This window comes from Zootoca vivipara, chromosome 1 (assembly GCF_963506605.1).
Source record: "Zootoca vivipara chromosome 1, rZooViv1.1, whole genome shotgun sequence".
Lineage (NCBI taxonomy): Eukaryota > Metazoa > Chordata > Lepidosauria > Squamata > Lacertidae > Zootoca > Zootoca vivipara.
Genome location: NC_083276.1, coordinates 52,227,020 through 52,247,392, shown reverse-complemented (window position 1 = coordinate 52,247,392; position 20,373 = coordinate 52,227,020). Strand labels below are relative to the sequence as shown.

Genomic DNA, 20,373 nt, shown 5'->3' with positions numbered 1-20,373 from the left:
GATGTGCTTGTACAACAGGGCTTTCCTGCGCCACCCCTTCCAAAGCTACCTCTGAGGATTGAGGAAACCCTTTAGAATAGTATAGAGTGTCACAGAAGGCTACAATAGGAAGGGAAAATTGGGGGAAAGGGGAATCTTGTACAAACTGACATGCCCTCCTCTTGCACCAGAACTCTTGGATCCAAGGCTATGTTGTTGCTTAACATAGGTTTGAAATTAGATACTGATAGAAATATTATTTGATATGTATATATTGGCCCTACACTACAGACCCAATGAACTGAGAATGTGCATCGTGGAAACTACATTTTAAAAAATTGGCTGCCTTTACAGGCAACTCTGTATAGAGAGCAAAGAATCCTAAGGGTGCTGAACTAATGGTGGCTTGTGGTAGCTGAAGAACCCTACCTACAAGGTGAATCAGAAAAGCAAAAATTACCCACTACCATTGCCCTTAAATGATGGATCATGATCAGTTGCCTATGTTCTGAAGAATCACTTGTGTGTGTTTGAGCACATTTATTGATGGTAGAAACTGCATTCTGTTTCATCGACTACCATTGGAGAAGTAATTTAAGGCTCTGGTTTGAAAGTAAATGTGTGTTAAATGATACTGTATATAGAAAATAAATGAAAACCGATGCAATGGTGCTGATAAGGATTGAGAAACAAGTTTTGTCCCAGAATGTGCCTGAATTTTCTAAATAGTTATTTGAAAGAAGATGGATTTTGGCTATATAAAGCTTCTCTTACAACCATTTGTAAGGCAGTTGCAATGCATAAGGTGAAGCACTGCTGCTGTGCTATCCCAGCCGCAAGACTGCTCAAAGAGATGGGGTGGGGAAAGGGCAGGGGAAGCAATGGGTTGGTGGCAGCAGCAGGCACACATGCACCCACTAACACAAGGGAAAGTTGTGCTTTTCTGAACAAAAATAAACAACCATAGAGAAAACAGGGTTAAAGATAAATTGCTCAAACATGCAAACATACAAATAGATATTTTATGGAATATTAAATTTCCATTTGTTTGTAGCTCATTTTTGAGCATTTTATACTTTTGTGCACGTACTACCCACCCACTCCTTGCTCAGCCTGGTCCAGCAAGCAGCAATACCATCGGAGCCAAGAGGATGGAGTGGTGGTGCCCCACCTTGTGTGCTGCAGCCATTGGAAAATGAAGAGCATATTTGAGATTGCTGGCTTGCCTATGTAGCTTGACTGCTTTTTTTCCTAACCTGTTCTGTAAAACTTTCGATTTAAAACAATACAGTATTTCTCATGACGTTTAATGGGGATTCATTTATTTAGCCAATCTTGCCTATTACAGTGCAAAACACATTCGGAACTCCTCTTTCTTCTTCCCAGCGTAAATCAGTGGAGCAGACAATCTCAGGAATAGGCGGGCCCTCGCTCGCTGAAGGTAATTAAACAGACTGGAAGGCCACCTGTCAGGAATGCTGTAGTCATATCCTGCTTTAAGTGGGGGCGGGGTGGTGGTGGATTGGACTAAGTAACTTCCAGAGTCTCAATTCTGATTCTATGCAGGGGGTGGGGAGAAATACACAACCAAATGTCACGATATGTCCTATTCCACCACCTCCAGGATCAGAGGCAGTATGGGACCAAAGCCAGCCAGAGCCGTAGCTAGGTGATCTTGTGCCCCTGGCAGGCAGAACCGTCCAGATTCCGCCCCCTAGCCACGGACAAATTAGCTCTTCTTTCCGCCTCTCCATCACCCCCACCCCCATTCAATTCATCCTTTATTAAAAACCTTTTCTTAGGCAATAATCGCATAGCTGCCAAGTTATCCCTTTTTTTAAGGGATTTTCCCTTATGCTGAATAGGCTTCCTCGCGAGAAAAGGGAAAACTTGGCAGCTATGTAATCGATATTTTTATTTATAGACATATTTAGCCGATTTTGCGGGGGGGGCTCGCCTGCGCCCCTGGCGGGGGCCCACCTCACCACCACCCCCAGCTACGGCCCTGATGCCAGCTGCTTGGGGTTCAGGGATGGGAGAAGGTTGTTGCTTGTTGCGGCTTCCCCTATGCTAGCCTAGGTAGGCCGGCGGGCTTTCTGCGGCAAGGCTCCTTCGCACAGCCGGACCTTACTCAGAGGTCCCGGTGTCAGCACAGGGGGCGGGGCCTGCGTCAGGAATGATCTGGCGCGCGGGGGCCGCCTGTCGGTTCCCATTCGCGCAGCGGGCCAGAAGGGGGCGGGGCCTTTCTTGAGCGTGCGCGCGCAGGCGGGGGCGGGGCTGTCTCTTACCGCAGGTGTCTGGCCGAGGAGGAGGGAGCCGCTGTGTTTTGTGCCGCCGGTGAGTGTGAGCTCCGGCGGCGGCGGGGGGCGGGAGGGATAGTAGTTAAAAGGAGGGCGGGAATAAAGGAGAGGTCGGAAGAGTGCGGAGTCGGGGAGGTTCGGCGGGTGGGCTTTTTAGATAGGCCGAGTTGTGAGGAAATAAAAGAAAGGCGGCCTTGCTGCTGCTGCTGCTTATTATTATGCTGCTTAAGCCCCGAGTTTTGCTTCAGGATGGGGAGACTCCATACATATGCCTATGCGGCATATGAGAGAGACCCCAACCACGTTCTCTGTCTTCCCTTCCTCAGGCTGCAGCGTAGTTCCGAGCGTGCACGGATTTCGCTCCCGTGTATGTTTCGCCTCTTCTCAAGAGATTTAAGAACGGGGTGGGGGTCTGCGTCTGTGAGACCAGACCGCTGACATTGCAGGAAGTTCCGCTGGATTCAGTGGGAGTTCACTTCCAGGTTGTCGGCTCGGTAGCTGTGCTGCTGCATCATCTTCCAAAGCAATAGTTCTCCCCGAGTATTATTTTTTTTGGTAGCTAGATTTATATCTTGCCTTCACTCCCTCCAGGAGCTCAAGGTGTGGCCTGCACACTTCTTTCCCTCTCCCATTTATGTTCACTGGCCCAAGGTCACCCATTGAGCTCCATGGGCTGGATATGAATCCTGGTCTCCCAGGTCTGAGTTTGACACAGTAACCATCACACGTTGGGAACTGAGAGTAGGTTGCCTGAGGCCGTGCAGCATGTTCATGAGTGAACCTACATACAGAAAATAGGGCTTACTTTCAGGTAAGTAAAGTCTTAAGGCTGCCACATTCACATCATACATCTTAAGCACTATGATACCACTTTAAACAGTCACGGCTTCCCCCAAAGAATTCTCAGAGCTGTTTTTTGTTATGTGTGCTGTGAGTTGTTAGTGGAGCCGTATTTTTCTCAGAGCTACAATTCCCAGAGTGGTTTAGTAATCAGTCCCTCTTCACAGGGAACTATAGGAATTGTAGTTCTGTGGGTGAAATAGGGGTCTCTTAACAAAACTCTTAGCAAACTACAGCTCCCAGAATTAATTTTTTAAGGAGAGGAGCCATGATTGTTTAAAATCGTATCATAGAGCTTTATATGTATGATTTGAATATGGCCCAAGTTAACATTTGAACTGGGGTCCTGTGGCTTATAGGCAGCCTATTATCTGCTATGTTCTATCACCTCTCTAGAAGCTGTGGATGTCTTAATGTGCTTAATTATTTCTTTATATTTTAAAACAGGAAAGATAGCTAAATCCTTTGCAACAGGGTCTGGAAGATACTCTAAAGGATAATGGAAGATAAAAGGCAAAGAGCCAGAGTGCAGGGGGGCTGGGCTGGACCAGTTAATAACAGAGCAGCTTCTCGTGCAGGCAAGATCATGTTTTTGTTTTTATATAGATGTATATAATTGAACAAAATTAAAAGTGTCGGTTTTCTTTTCCAGTCCTAAGCTTGGATCTGTATAATGTTCTTAAACCCCTTAACCTTAGGGGATAATCCTTATTAATACAACTTTGTAGACTATTACCAAAAGGCATGTTGTATCCTCTATCCTCCTCCTTGTATAAGAAAGCATGTACCATTCCAAACCAGATCAGAGAGAGAGAATTGAATAATCTTCTTTGTTCTTCAGACCTTGGGCCCCAACAGGTCTGTATGCTTGGTTTGGTGGCATCTCTTCCTGCTTTTCAAACAGGACTACAAGTTCCACCTACAGCACAATATGTGGTGATCATTCTGCTGAATTTCTGGCCAAAAATGAGTAGAGTTTGACTGGGTGGTTGGCATAGGGTGTGTTCTGCTTGTGTGAGAGAGAACTTGCTGTTCAAAAAGTCAGTGGATCCAACATTTCCCTCTGCTATTTCAATATCTGGGGTTCTGCTTAATAGATGCTGCTCCAATTTTTCCTATGAAATTTTCCTTAGGTAAATAACATAAGTAAACATACTAACTGCCTAAAGTTAGTAAGCATACTAATTTTAGTCTGCCTGAAGAACTATGTACATAAACCTTTGTGCTTCCTAGGGATAATCATCTGGGGTAAAAAGACAATTATAAGACTGACTTCAGGTTTGAATAGTATATGCATTCAAGGTACCCATTGTAACCTTTCATTCTTTTGCATTATGTATAACTTGGTTTACTATAGAATTACTATTTGTCTGTTATATTAAAAGTACAGTTTATTCAGGTACATGAATACTGCATAAAATTTAATCAGGCTTTCTTTATAAGCCATCACTATTAGTTTCATTTTCTTCATATTTATCAAATTTATCATGCACTTCTAAAAACAAGGTTTGCCCAGACTGAAACCAGCTTCTGCTCTTTCACGCCAGCTTATTTTTTGATTTGATTTGATAAATGTATTTCCAAACATTTCCCAGTTTCTTTCACATGTTGCAGAAGATGGAGAAATCTGAAGTAGGTAAGAAGCAAGAGGAGTCTGAGGCTATGTTGTGGAAAGGCTTTGCCACCGCGTTGCAGGGGATATATGCTTGGTAGAATTGCAGACTTCCTTCCTTGGCTAGATACCTGAAGGTGTTCTGTACTCTGCAACATTTGAAAGCACCTTTCCAACATCAAGTCCTAACTGTGCTGCTTGTTTTGTCAAATTCAGAAGTAATGTAGTGCTATCATCACTTACATTTCCGCCTTTGCATCTTGGAGTCAACAGATTTGTGACAGCATGAATTGGGATGGTAATAAAATTAGGTTGCCCTGTACGTTGTCTACCCCTAGTTCTTTAAAACGTATTCAGGAGGACAAAAAGAGATACACCAACTATGCTAGCAAGAAGAGGGCCACAAACAAAGGAGGCTTGTGACAATGAAGGTTCCCCATATATAGCAGAAATGTGTCTTACTGTTGCATTTGAGAGTTGTACTTTGTTCAAATAATGGAATTGTAATGATCAAATATTGAACATACTCTTATATAAAAGTCTTTTCTGTTATAGTTTTAGAAATAATTTTGGCAGAGATATATAAACACCTTGTCTCAAACATTTTGTTCAACATTGTAAAAGAAAATATTTCATAATCCAATTCTATCTCCATTTTGTGGGGGGTGGGGAGGCTAAAGGGGGGGTGATAGTTCCTCCACCCAAATGTTTGCTAGACTTTCATGTCTCTGCTTGTATTATACCTAAAGGTTATAGAAGGAAAGCTTCGTCTTGTAGTTATTTACATGGGCAGTCTTTGAAGATTTAGATACATGGCACTTGTGCAGTGGATTATTTATTTCACATAGTAACAGTTCTCAAAAACTGGTATCTTCTTTGTGAAGGGATTTGGGATCTTCGGCTTTGGGAGTCACTCTCAAAGCTACATTTCTGAGGTTCTGTTTACAAGTGTGCCGGGAATACCAAGCCATGTGTATTAACTAATTTGGCTGGTTCTTTCTCTTTCTGTCTTAGCTTCTGGAACTTCCAGTCGCAGGAACCAAGCCTTTGCAAGCACAACACAGTCCCGGGTGAGAAGAGAGGAGCAGCTTCCATCTGAAAGGCAGTTTGTTTTTAAAGCCCCAGAAGAGGTAGAGATTAAATAGCTGAATTCTGACAAGACAGAAATGCTGTTCTAGGGTCTGGGTATAAGGTTTGTTCTTGAAGGGGTTGTACCCCTCTTGAAGGAGCAGGTTTGTTTTCTGGGTCTACTCTTAGATTTGGCATTGTCACCAGAGGCTCAGGTGTCCTTAGTGGTACAGAATGCTTTTTCCCAGCTGCAGCTGCTTCTGGATGGGAAAAGCTTCTGACCACAATAATCCATTGTCTGATAACCTCCCAATTGGATTACTGTAATGTGCCCTTGAAGACTATTCGGAAACCGCAGCTAGCACAAGATACAGCTGCTCAGTTGCTGAGTGGAGTAACCAGTTGGATCCATATTTAATTTTGTTCTTAAACAATTACATTGACTGCCTATTCTTTTCTGGTCTGAGTTTAAGATACTGCTAATGACTTATAGTGCCTTGGGTGACTTGGGGCTGGCATACTTAAAGTATAGCCTCTCCCTATATAGTTCTGCCTTGGTGTTAAGATCTACATTGACTGCCTATACTTTTCTGGTCTGAGTTTAAGATACTGCTAATGACTTATAGTGCCTTGGGTGACTTGGGGCTGGCATACTTAAAGTATAGCCTCTCCCTATATAGTTCTGCCTTGGTGTTAAGATCTACCAGGAGGCTTCTCCTTAGCAACCCACTACCGGAACCGTATGTTATGCATTGGTGTAGGAAAGGGCCTTCTCTGTGGTGGCACCTTGATTGTGGAACTCCCCTCTGAATTTCAGCATGGTCTTACTCTTTTTTCCATTTAGACTCCAACTTAAAACATGGTTGTTCACTTAGGCCTTGGGAGGTTGTTAATACTCAGTTGGATTTTGTAGTCTACTATTTAATGATGAATTGTAGTGTGAATTTTATTCTGTTCATGTTTGCTATGGATTGTTATTTCTAACTGCAGTTTTACCGTTTCCTGCCTGAGAACCTTGGATGAAGGACAAGGCTAGAAATATTTTAAATAAATAACATATACTGTCCAGCTCAAAGGCTGCCAATGCTACTTATAGTAACCAATCAATGAAAACTTAAGACACATGCAGGATTATTACTGGGTTACCAAATTACCCCTTTTTAGCTGACTTACCTGAATGTGCCTGCTGTACAGAATGTTGTTGTTTTTTCCCTTTAGGTCGTGCGTAGACCCCCAGAGCCCAAAAGAATAGAGTAAGTACAACTTGAATTCATTGTAGAATGTGCTCTTCTGACATATAGTGATATGGACAACACCTTCTCTTTCCTATTAGCTTTTCCATGGCAAAAGAATGGCCTCAGTGGTCATTTAGTAGACTTTCTTTCCCCGGCCCTTGTTGGTATTCTGAATTGTGTATGCCTGCTCAACCATATCTGATTGATTTTCTCTTCTTCCTGGTTCTTAGGAATCAGGGTGTGTATGAGATCAGCACATCTCCATCAGGAATATCTCGGTAAGCAGATAAAAATTCTCCTGTTATTATTGCAGAATAATGCAGTCGGATTCTGGCTAGTACTGAATCGGCTGACGCATTGGTGCTATAGAAAGCGTGTACTTCAGTGTACTGAATTTGGACTACGCTAGACAGTAATGCAGGGAAAGGCTCTTGCTTCCCAAGTTTTACTTGCATATTACCTGAATGACTGGAAGCAGAAATGGCTGGAAAATCTCTGAGCTAGCTACTCCGCTGATCTTCCTGTGAATCACTGTATTTTCCCTATTTTCTCTTCAAAATATGGTCACTTTTTAACTATATATTCATTTACAAAACTATTTATCTACCGCTATGTCATAAAAAATATCAAAGTGGTTTATAACAATGTCTATATACAATAAAAACAATGTGAAAGCTAAAATCAGAGATCATCAGCTAACTGTTAATTAAAGGAGCTTTCTTTTTTAATTGCCTGCATACGCTTGGCAGCATAGAAACATTTTCAAAAATAATATTCTTTGGGTATGCCATAAAAGTTTCATTTTCAGTATCTAATGTTAGAGTTACTTTTCCAGGTTCCTAAGGAAAAAAACACTGATAGCAAGCTTGTCTGTTGAAGGTGTCTTAATACAATTTTTTGGTAAAGAGATTTTAAGAAGTCATAAACTGCTAACTAGCTTTGAATGACAGCCGTGTGTCAAAGGTAGCACTTGCACTTAAACTGAAATGCATTTGTACATTAAAATGCTTGGGAGACAGATCTCACAATGCTCCTGTATAATCCAGTTTTTCCTGTGCTAGGATTCATTTGATTCCTGGCTTCATTGACTTAAACGAAGCAGACTGGATGTTTGAACAACTCCTCCAAGAGATCCCCTGGAGGCAGAGAACACACATCAGGCAGGGTAATGGTACAGTCGTTCTCGTTTAACTGCCCACTTTTACTGTGGCCAGGCCTGCTGTTACCTTGGCATCTGCCAGGACTCACTAGGCTGAAACATTGCTTTAGCCCCAGCCCCTTTTTCCATTGTCACTGCTGGCTGTAGCAGTTTTGGAGTCATTGGAAGCTCATGCACCCCTGGACGAGCTTACCTGGTGGCAGATGATGTGGGAGAGAAAATACAGTAGTTCCCGGCCCATTATAACTGCCTGCTTCTGGAGGAAAAAGCTGGTGGCTGAGGCCATGCAACTGTGAAGGGTCCCAAGCAGGGGGAGGCACTGAAAGTTGGGGAGCACCAAGGTCGGGGAGCACCAAGACCATTATTGCTGTCCTTTCCCAATCCTTATGTGGGCGTTCTAAGGATGCTTTCCTGCATATTTTGAAAAATAATAGAAAGTTCCTTCTATTCCTCATGGCTTACTGGGGCTGCTCAGACATGCTCTCTCCCAGAGAGCAGCTTGAACCTGCTTTGTTCCTCCCTGGTGCTTTCAGCACAGTGTGATTGCTGAGCCAAGGGTTTTCTAATAGCTTAGGATCACGGTTAACCACAATCCGTAGCAAAAGTGTGTCCTACAGTTACCTGCCCCTTGAACAGAGCCTGACAAGATTTGGGGTTTGACACCAAGGTCATAATTTGTGCTTATCACCAAGGGTCAACAGTGGCAATTCTGCTTCATAGAGTTTGATAGGCTTTCCCTAAAGGAAAACCTTCAAATACATCTCCTAGTTGCAGCTGTGGTGTACCAATATATATTATTATTATTGCAGGCAGAAGTATGCTCTGTTAGTTTTGTCCACATGGGGGCAGTTGTGTTGTATCTTTTTATAGTCTTGTATTGCAAGCAAGATGACACAGCAGATAATATGAACAGCCTACAAAATCTCTCCCTTGGCCACATCAAACAAGTCCTGAAGTGTCTGCTTGGTTCAATCACTGGCATCTTCAGGTAGGGCTTGAAATGCCTCTTGTTTGAAACCCTAGAGAACTGCTGCCAGTTATTGTAGGCCAGCCAATGTGATGTCCTCCAGTTGTTGCTGGACTTCAATTCCCGTCATCCCTTACCATTGGTCATGCTGGCTGGGAATGATGGGGATTGTAGTTCAACAAACATCTGGAGTGAACTATGATGGCTGCCCTTGATGCAGACCATATTCGGCTAAGTAGATCGATAGGCTTTCTTTCTCTGTGTAAGGAGTGTTTTTTACTGATCTTTGAGTAAATGCAGAGAGAGTAATTGCAGATGGAACTGGGGAGGAGGAAACTTCATTTATCAAGCCACTCACCAAGAATCTTAACCAGACTACTTTGGTCAATGTATGGTTTACTTATATTTTGTTTTTTCTTTCTTTCTCTCTAGATCTGTCTTATGATGAACCCAGACTCACAGCTTGGTATGGTGAACTTCCATATACTTACTCCAGGCTAACAATGAAGGCAAATGCTGATGTATGTATATATGCCTGAACATGTGTACTTGCAGAACTTAAAATAACTTTGCCTACATACAATACAGTATTTTTCTCTGAATCTCACTATTAAAAGTGAGCAGTACAGCTGTTGTGATGCCACACTGGGCTCTTTTGGAAGGATGAGTAGGATAGAAGTTTAATAATATGATAGCCTGCTGACTTTTTCCATAACTGCTGGACAGCAGTTACTCCTTGGCTACAGGAGAATGCCTGTTGCCTTCTGAGGTTCTTTGTTCACTGAGCTCACTAACAGGGGAATGCTGCAGTGAAGGGGGGAAGTGGAGAGAGAATCATACATCAATCAAAACACTTTGTATTACTGCTGTCAGGTGACATGTTAGAAGGGGAGATCAGTGTTAGTTCTCCCATCCCAGGTAGGATTGCTTTTACACTTGAATTTCAGACAGCTTAAAATACGTCATTTTGCCTAGGGTACACCCTTGATATTGTGGTATTGATACAGCACTGTAAGTTCTTCATTAGGGGATCTCTTAACTTCTCCAGTTGTTCATTAGTTATGGGTCATGAAATTTAATAGGCTTGAAACTAGTTTAAATATTTTAGTGCAGGCACACACATTCAGTGAGTGCTATGAGCAATTTTGCAGACTCCAGGTAGGTGGTACATGATTATTTTTTTAAAAAAATACTATGGTTGGAAAATACAATAGGTGTAATAATGCCAAGCTCTCTGATTTTCATGAAGGAATTTATATGTTAAGATTAGCACCACGTCAGATTGTGAAAAACAAAAAAATTCCAGCAACTCAACTGGAAGAGGTTATGAATATGTGTTTAGAATCAAAATGCGAATAGCTTTTTTTTCTTTGCACATGTGACTTGCTCATGGAATTTTATTTTGAAATAAAGTTAAAAATACAGACAATAGCAAAGTTCACTATACAGCAAGAAAGGAATAAAGAAACATGGTATATCATGTTTGAGAAGCAATTAGAATAAAATAGCGTAATAAGCATGGTAATATATGGATGTGGGTGTGTTATTAGTAAGCTCCAAAGAAGAATATGTAATGGATTCGGTTCTTGACAACTCTTAGAGGCTGAGCAACTCTTATTTCACTTTGATAAACTAATGTGTAATATATGTGCATGCCCAAACATAGCAAAACCAATTTCTTACTCTTCATTTTCCAAAATCATACTAATTAGGTTTGTAAGAGACAGTTCATTAACTTTTCCTACCTTTTCTTTTAACTAGATGCTAAATTGGTCCCCTTCATAGTCCCACTTATCTTCTTCTACCCTTTCCTTACTACTTTTCCCTTTTTCAGCACAATACAACAAAATTATTGGAGGTGTGTTTGGCACTATGAAAATACAGGTTATTTGGCGAGGAGTATGTATTTGTGTGAGAAGTGCACAGATACCAGCACAGCTTTAAAACTGAAGTGCACAAGAGTGCCATGTTACATATGCCCTTTGCTATGCTGCTGCATTTGGCTTTCTGTTTCACTGCCAACCTGACCACATTGGTAGAAGTGTTGGAGTAGCATTATGAAGCCTTGACTGATGGCATAGCCCCCAGGCATGTTTTTTAATGTCAATTTAATGCATATGAACAAACTGCTGAGAACATGGCACGAGCTGGCGTGGAAAGTTCTGGAGCAGTTGATCCATTATTCATTGTTCTCTAACAATGGATTGAGATCAGTTGGTCCTTTTGCCAGCTGTTCCAAGCCTTTCAATGCCCTGAAAATCTCCCTTGGATGCTTTGCATTTTTCTTTCATGCCCCCATCTCTCCCTCTGCATATGAGTTGTACTTCTTCCTATGTTAATCTATTTTTTTCTTGTCCATTTTTTTCTGTGGGAACAAACTTTCAGTGGCACCCACTATTGTCCATGCTGAAAGATCGCATTGAAGATTTCACGAAGCACTCCTTCAACTCTCTGCTGTGCAACCTGTATCGAAATGAGAAGGACAGTGTTGACTGGCACAGTGACGACGAGCCTGAGCTGGGAAGAAACCCTGTCATTGCCTCCCTCAGCCTTGGTGCCACCCGGGTCTTTGAGATGAGGAAAAAACCTTTGCCTGTGAGTGTGTTGGCTTTTCTACGTTGTAGAGAACTGTGTAAACCAGTTGAAAGGCCTTTACAGAGTTGACCTTTATTTTGTTCATTCTAAATTGCATTGTGTAATATGGTTTCTATGCAGATAGCAAGTAGTCCCTGGGCCATTGCTGCTGGTGGCATACAAGATTCTCTTCCTCCCCATTTCATCCTCACAACAGCCCTGTGAAGTAAGTTAGGCTGAGAGACCGTGACGGAGAGACAGTCACCCAGTGAGCTTCATAGCTGGCTGAGGATTTGAACCCTGGTCTCCAGGTCTTTGTTCAACACCCATAACTACTACACCACACTTCTAAGGTGGGCGCAAAGAACATTAACTGTTTAAAGCTAGTCTCAGCTGCTTTTTCGCATCTATTACTCCTGCATAGGAGTGATGATGTTGTCTGACGGTAGTGATTGTTTCTGTAGTGCTGTAATAGGAACACGGTTGTCCATGTATACAGGCAATTCCCCACTTACACGTGCTTGACTCACGTGCAACCGCATATACGCATGGAGCCGGGAAATAAATAATTTGATTTAAACTGCAAAGGGACACGAGAAGGGCAAAAACGGCCCAAAAAGAGTGCAAAACAGCAAAAAAATGGCACAAAACAGCGGGGGAAATAGCTAGTAAGTGCTGCTGGTTTTTTAAATGGTTTTCAGAAGTTCGGAAGATGTTAGAGGTTTTTTATATGGTGTTCCCCACTATATGCCATTTCATGTATACACACAGTAACCGGGAACATAACCCCTGCTTAAGTGGGGTTGCATTAGTAAATACTGCAATTATGGATGCAAAAGAGGTCTCTGCTATGTTTTCTAATTTACTCGGGCCTAACTTGGTTCAAAACATTGCATTACTTGGTCTCTCCTTGAAATAAAATCTAATGGAAAACTTGTTTAGCTGCATTTTACCTTGAAACCGTCACTCTTTCAGCTAGCAAAAACTGTTTTAGGTTTCTTTCAGACAGGACAAGGAGGAAAAAAGGGGGAGCTATGTTTTGTGTGTAAAAAGGCGCTGTGGGAACAAACTTAATCTGGAAGAAGTATAATTTTTTCATTGGCTATGGAATACTGAAGTGGTCATCTTGGGGGGGGCTATCAATCACTACTGGCATTTCTGATTATATGTTTAGTTGGAATTGCCCTACTCTGCTCTGTAGTTTGGTTCTTTAGAGTTTATTTCTATGCTTCCTTTCAGCCAATAAAGGTGTTCAAGGCAACTCACAAACTTTACCAAAAATACATAATTTAAGCCATAAAATGCAACTTAAAAAAAAACAGCATAAGAAACTACTAAAAACTAAATAAATAAATAAAATTTAGCTTGCGCCTTTAGTGGACAAAGGCATGAGTAGCTTTTATAGGAAATACTCTGGCCCCTCTTCAGTTTTTTGTTCCTGCCTCCACCAAGCAGTTACATTCCACTTTGGCTTGGCTCCTTCATCTTGGCTTGGCAATTTTCTTCTCTTACTTCACTCTCTTCTTCTTCTTCTCTTCTTTGGCGATCACTCATATCCGAGTAAGATTGTCTTCCATAAACACGATTTTAACAATGGGTCCATAAGTGACTGTGGAGGCCAATTCTGGATCCACACGTCCTTCCAAAGTGGGGACATTGGTTTCCAGGCAGGAGTTGATCACGGTGTGGATTTGCCAAGTGTGCCTTCCTCTTAGCAGATTTCTCCCTTGCGTCCTGAGATTGAGTTTCTTCAAAGCCCATGACACCTTTGGTAAAGCCTGTTCTCCAACTGGAGCGCTCGCAGGCCAGTGTTTCCCAGTTGGCAGTGTTTATAAAAGATTTGCCTTGAGACAGTCTTTAAACCTCTTTTGTTGACCACCAGCATTACGCTTTCCATTTTTAAGTTCGGAATAGAGTAGTTGCTTTGGAAGACAATCATCAGGCATCCACACAACATGACCAGTCCAACAAAGTTGATGTTGAAGAATCATTGCTTCAACACTGGTGATCTTTGCCTCTTCCAGTACACCGATATTAGTTCGCCTGTCTTCCCAAGTGATGTGTAAAATTTTTTCGGAGACACCGCTGATAGAATCTTTCGAGGAGTTGGAGATGGCATTTATAAGTGGCCCATGTTTCACAAGCATGTAGTAAGGTTGGCAGTACAATAGCTTTGTAAACAAGCACTTTGGTTTCCCTGCGAATGTCCCAGTCCTCAAACACTCTGCACTTCAATCGGGAGAAAGCCGCACTCGCAGAGCTCAGGCGATGCTGGATTTCGGCATCGGTGTTGGCCCTTGTGGAAAGGTAACTGCCTAGGTAGGAGAAGTGATCAACATTTTCCAATGTTACGCCACTGAGTTGGATTTGTGGCACTGCAGAGGGGTTATTTTGTACTTGTTGGTGCAGCACTTTGGTTTTTTGGATGTTGAGTGACAGGCCAAGCTTTTCGTAAGCTTCTGCAAAGATATTTAGGATGGTTTAGAGGTCATTCTCTGAGCATGCACACACTAAGTTGTCATCAGCATACTGAAGCTCTATGACGGAAGTTACAGTAACCTTACTTTTTGCTTTCAGCCTGTTTAGATTGAAGAGCTTTCCATCTGTTCAATATATGATTTCTACTCCTGTGGGGAGTTTCCTGTCAACAAAGTGTAGGATCATGGCAATGAAAATAATGAATAGAGTTGGGGCAATAACACAACCCTGTTTAACACCTGATCCTACTGTGAATGGTTCACTTTGAGAGCCATTGTTATCTGCGATTGTTGCTGTCATATTATCATGGAGGAGCCGAATGATGTTTACAAATTTATCCGGGCAACCAACTTTCAGAAGGACAGTCCACAGAGCATTATGATTTACAGTATCGAAAGCCTTAGTCAGGTCAATAAATGCCATATGCAGGGGTTGGTTTTGCTCTCTGCATTTTTCTTGAAGCTGTCGAGCGGTGAAAATCATGCCCACTGTCCCCCTAGAAGGCCGAAAACTGTTGGGATTCAGGAAGGGTCACCTCGGATTCAGGAAGGGTCACCTCGGATCCTTGCAAGAATTTTGCCGGCCGCAGCTAATAAAGAGATGCCTCAATAGTTTCCACTATCTGTTCTGTCACCTTTTTTTAAAGAGATTGATAATTTTGGCATCTCTAAAGTCTGCTGGGATTTCTTCTCTTTCCCAGATTTTTTCGATGAGCTTGTGAAGTTGTTGTGTAAGTTCAATTCCACCCACTTTGAAGATTTCGGCAGGTATCCCATCAGGTCTACTGGCTTTGTTGTTTTTCATTTGGTTAATACTTCACTCTACTGTTCTTTCTTTGTATAAATACAACAAATAAGGATTAGATTCCTCCTTCCTTTCCCTCCTCTCCATGGACTGGCTTCTGAGAGGCGAGCACAAAGGGCTTGCCGCCCATCTACATTTTTTTTCTTGTTGGGGGGAAGTGGTGGATGCTTCCACCTCCACTCTAGGAAGCATTGGGTCGTCCTCCATAGCAGCTGTGGTGTACACTGAGCTCTACAGCCCCCCAGGCTTTAATATTTAGCCCTTACAGAGGTGGCATCGGCTGGGGTGACTTCTATAGGGTCTTCTATAGTGACAGAGTGATTCTCCAGTTAGATCCTAACTTCCCAGGGTGCTGTCTTCCTCTCAGTCTTGTTTGGTTTGTAATGTTTATTGATTGGTTTTTATAAATGCCTCATTCACATGGCCCAATAAGCCATAGTTAACCTTTTTAAAGTTGTTCTATCATTGCAGTCAAGTGGTGTATAAATTTAATGAAACAAACCAACCATGGTTTAATAGTGAATATGCTTCCTCCAGTGGCATGGGTCTTTCCATGTAACACCTGCATATTTCAAGCACGTCATAGTATGGCTTGTTGGGTAGCCCAAATCAAGATCATGGTCTGTTCGTTTGAAATGAACCACGAGCAATAAGCCAGAAATCAATGTTTGTTCTGTACTGAAGTGACAGACACACAAGCCCCTTAAGCAAGTTGGCATGGTGAATAGCCCGAGGCATTGATGCTTCTGTAAAATGCTGGATTTATGACCCAGAGTATTATTTAACACAGATATGTAACTGAGTCATTTGTGGCTCCTTGCAAAGTCTCTATATACATGCGCTATTATGCATACACAGAGTATAGGGTTCTAAAAACTAATGTGGATTCATTGCATGTACTGTTCACTGTGGCTAATTTTGTAAAGAGGCCTTTAATTTTAGAAAGATCCTGGTATATCCAAGATTTTGGTTTAAGCAGTAGGTCCTATGTTCTACAGAAATTCCCTGTTCCGTTGGGAAGTTTTGCTGCAGAGCCCTGCATTTGCTTAAGGAATTAGTCCAATGCAGTTAACCTACTAGCTTTAAATCTACACTGCAGTGTAAGCTATGAAACTGAACTATAATAGCTAGATGGCAGGCAGCAGCTCTGCTGCTTTGCTGGTAACCAAGGAAACAGCTGCGAGGGGTGGTGGTGGAAGGAGGAGTTGGGTTATATATGTGTTAGATAACAACGTCCATGATACTCTAGAGATACAAAGAGCAAACATGGTTGGAAACTCATCCTCTGTTTAACTTTGTCTACAAAAGAAAAAAAGAGATTTCAGAGAGCAGGAACTGTAGAGAAAGGCTCTTGCTTTGCTGATGAAGCATTAATAGTGCACTCCTGCACATGTTTCCTCAGAAGTAAGGTCCACTGTGTTCCCTAGAACTTACTCTGGGGTTGATGCCTAAAAAGGGAGAGTTGTTGTGGGTTCCCTGTAAAGGAAGAAATGGGGCAGTTTGAAGGGAAGAGAGAGATCTAAACTTCTAGGGTGAGTTTATATAGTGATGGAGGATTTCTGGACTTGCATTTTTTTCATTGTCACCTGCTATTATGGAGCAACATCTTGTTCCCGATCCCATGTTAGCCCTGCCATCAGTGGAAAATGATCTCAATCAAAATGTCAAGCATAAAGAGTTGGTGGTGTTTCCTATGACAACAGCAAGTCAAGCAGCTGCTTCCAATGGGGGGGAAACCACCCCCTACTCCGCACAGAAACTTGGACCCGATATGTGTGGAATATAACACTTAACTCAGAATTGGAGGGTCATAAGAGGAATAACAAAGAAAAATGGGTTTGATTCCATATGGTCTCCACTTACTGTATATTGTTTATTAACAATAGTATCGTACTCTCCCTTCCCTCTTAGTCACAGCAGCCACTAAGTAAAAATTATCTTCATGCTTTAGATGAAGTATACCTGTAAGCCACTTGAGAAAATGTCTGCCATTCTGAGCACTTTTGGAGAAAAGCAGGATATAAGTGCTGGTGGTGTTGGTGGTGGTGGTTTTCTTGTGGTTAATAGTAATAGAATGCATGCATGATAACAGTGCAAAATTGGAGAGCCTGGCTGGTATGCTCACAGGGATGCAGTCATTTTGGATAAAATCTGCATTAGGTGCTTCCTATGTCAGCTAAATTGCTTTCTAAGATGACTGCTCTTCCGCCTCCCTCCCACCCCCTGATTGATGCCTGACAGAATATCCTGCCAAAGCCATCTGGGCAATTGTTTTGCTCAGACACATCATCTAGCCAAGTCTGTGCTGCACAGCACGTTGGCAACCTTCTTCTGGGCCAGATCATGCATCGTTGATGACTCTTTCATTGTTGACTTGCATTAATCAGCACTAGCCCCAATTGAGAGCTCTGCTGACCCTAAACTTAAAAAATAGCCTGAGATATATATGTTGGGAGGAGCACAATAGAATTGGCAGTACTAGCCTGCTCCTATACCCCTGCTTATATCACACATATACAGAGCCATATATCTTTCCCCAATGCTTTCCCCACTGTACAGGTTGGTTTTAATTATTTGTTCATTACATTTATATGCCACCTTTTTCTCCAAGGAGTTCAAGGTGGCATACGTGGTTCTCCCACACATCAGTTTGATCCTCACAACAACCCTGCAGGGTAGATTAAGTAGAGAGACAGTGACCAGCCCAAGGTCACCAATGAGCTTCACGGCCACGTGGGGATTAAACCCTGGTCTCCCAGCTTTCAACAGTGGAAGTATATACTCCTGAGGTTCTTGGAGATGTTGGTAACCATTGTAAGCAACCCAATCTTGACTGTTTCTGAAGCATTTTAAGCATCAAGTGGATGGTACAAATACATGAATTTCAAGGAGTGCCTTCAGTTTCCTTGATTTCTGCCCCCTGTCCAGGCCAGTTGCTGGATTTTACCCAGTAAGCTTATAGCCCTCCTTTGTGTTAATGCCATTGTTTGTGCCCCAAGTTCAGTTTCTGAATGGCAGCTGTTTCAGCTTTTCATGGGACATGTGATCCATTGTTTGTTCCCAGCATCATATTCATCTCTTTGATCTTTGGATTTTCTGTCAAACAAAAATGGTACTTTCCTCTTTGCCAGTTCTCCCTATCTGGTTTTATGCCAAACATACTACATCTGACCCAAATATACTTCTCCAAAACACATGTTTTTGTGCCTGCTGTTTCTGGTACAGATCAGGAATGGGGAACCTGCAGACATCCAGGTGCGGTTAGATTCCAACCCCCATTGCTGAGCTTCTCATTCAAGAACTCCAGATAATGTTCAGGATTCCTTGAAGCAGAACCTTGTTTGAAAAAGATTACTATAGTAAGTCAAAAGCAGGGCCAGATACATATAGGTACAGCAGGTTAGCTGTAAAAAAAAGTGGATAGCTGTGCTGAGAATTAGATGAGGGAGGGAAGCCTGCATTCCCTCAGATGTCATTGAGCTACAACATCAATCATGGTTTTGGTAAACTGCCCCAAGAACCACTGAAGTGTGGAGTATTAGTGCCTTAAACAATTGATCTGACTGTTGGCCATGCTGGGTGGAACTAATGGGGGTTGTGGACCAACAAACCTGGGGGCCACAGCTTCTCCATCTCTGCCTAACACATTCCACCCGACGAGATGGAGTTATCCCCTCCACACACAGCAAGAGTTGATATACAGGCAGCTCCCAATGTAGGTGCATCCAATTGACGTGTGTGTTGTGCCAAACCCAGAAGTGACATTAAAAATGGCAGAAATTGCCCTAAAAGAGTTAGGAAAGCCTTTGCAAGTGCAATCCCAAGATGCTTTCCACCAACCTTTGAGGCTTTGTGGAGAGTTAAGAGTTTGAGAAAAGAGGTTTGGAGGGAGCAATTATGGTGGAGTTTAGTGGTCTGGTAAGTACTGCTGGTTTTTTTCCAAGGGTTCTTCAAGAGTTTCCATGGCATTAGAAGGTGTTTGCAAGCTTTCCCAATGGTGTTTCAAATCTATGTGTGCGGTGCCTTAGAACATAACCCCCGCGTAAATTGGGAGTTGCCTGTATACCGGTGTGGCATAGCAGTTAGCATGTTGGATTGTTGTTGTTTAGTCGTTTAGTTGTGTCCGACACTTTGTGATCCCATGGACCAGAGCACGTCAGGCACCCCTGTCTTCCACTGCCTCCCACAGTTTGGTCAGACTCATGTTGGTGGCTTTGAGAACACTGCCAACCATCTCATCCTCTGTCGTCCTCTTCTCCTTGTGCCCTCAATCTTTCCCAACATCAGTGTCTTTTCCAGGGAGTCTTCTCTTCTCATGAGGTGGCCAAAGTATTGGAGTCTCAGCTTCACGATCTGTCCTTCCAGTGAGCACTCAGGGATGATTTCCTTAAGAATGGATAAGTTTGATCTTCTTGCAGTTCATGGGACTCTCAAGAGTCTCCTCCAGCACCATACATCAAAAGCATCCATTCTTCGGCGATCAGCCTTCTTTATGGTCCAGCTCTCACTTCCATACATCACTACTGGGAAAACCATAGCTTTAACTATATGGACCTTTGTCGGCAAGGTGATGTCTCTGCTTTTTAAGATGCTGTCTAGGTTTGTCATTGCTTTTCTCCCAAGAAGCAGGTGTATTTTAATTTCGTGGCTGCTGTCACCATCTGCAGTGATCAAGGAGCCCAAGAAAGTAAAATCTCTCACCGCCTCCATTTCTTCCCCTTCTATTTGCCAGGAGGTGATGGGACCAGTGGCCATGATCTTGGTTTTTTTGATGTTGCGCTTCAGACCATATTTAGTGCTCTCCTCTTTCACCCTCATTAAAAGGTTCTTTAATTCCTCCTCACTTTCTGCCATCAAGGTTATGTCATCAGCATATCTGAGATTGTTGATATTTCTTCTGGCAATCTTCATTCTGGCTTGGGATTCATCCAGTCCAGCCTTTCGCATGATGAATTCTGCATATAAGTTAAATAAGCAGGGAGACAATATACAGCCTTGTCGTACTCCTTTCCCAATTTTGAACCAGTCAGTTATTCCATGTCCAGTTCTAACTGTAGCTTCTTGTCCCACATAGAGATTTCTGTGTTGGATTAGGAACCATGTTGTATTAGGAACCATGGATTAGGTTCAAATTCCCACTAAGTAATGGAGCTTGCTGGGACACCTTGGGAAGTTTCTATCTCTCAGGCTAACCTCACTCAACTGTTAATTATACACTGGCTGTACATAATGTTTCTCTTTTCAGGAAGAAAACAATGACTATACTTATGTGCAGAGGGTGCATATACCATTGGATCATGGGACGCTGCTTATGATGGAAGGAGCAGCTCAAGAAGACTGGCAGGTGAGACTGTTTA

At 42.5% G+C, this 20,373-nt stretch overlaps 1 protein-coding gene across 2 annotated transcripts in view; it reads left to right on the top strand.

Moving 5' to 3' along the window:
* Nucleotides 1–2,252: 2,252 nt before the first annotated feature.
* Nucleotides 2,253–20,373, top strand: part of ALKBH3 (alkB homolog 3, alpha-ketoglutarate dependent dioxygenase) — a 30,939-nt gene continuing 12,818 nt past the window's right edge. The window contains exons 1-9 of one of the 2 annotated variants that reach the window (XM_060274728.1): nucleotides 2,253–2,316; nucleotides 3,567–3,697; nucleotides 5,746–5,801; nucleotides 7,018–7,052; nucleotides 7,265–7,312; nucleotides 8,096–8,199; nucleotides 9,593–9,681; nucleotides 11,546–11,755; nucleotides 20,262–20,360. In XM_060274728.1, coding sequence (XP_060130711.1) covers nucleotides 3,619–3,697; nucleotides 5,746–5,801; nucleotides 7,018–7,052; nucleotides 7,265–7,312; nucleotides 8,096–8,199; nucleotides 9,593–9,681; nucleotides 11,546–11,755; nucleotides 20,262–20,360 — 720 coding nt within the window. In that variant the 5' untranslated portion in view covers nucleotides 2,253–2,316; nucleotides 3,567–3,618. Of the gene's footprint in view, nucleotides 2,317–3,566; nucleotides 3,698–5,745; nucleotides 5,862–7,017; nucleotides 7,053–7,264; nucleotides 7,313–8,095; nucleotides 8,200–9,592; nucleotides 9,682–11,545; nucleotides 11,756–20,261; nucleotides 20,361–20,373 lie in introns of both variants that reach the window. The other variant, XM_035116032.2, reaches the window with a different exon arrangement.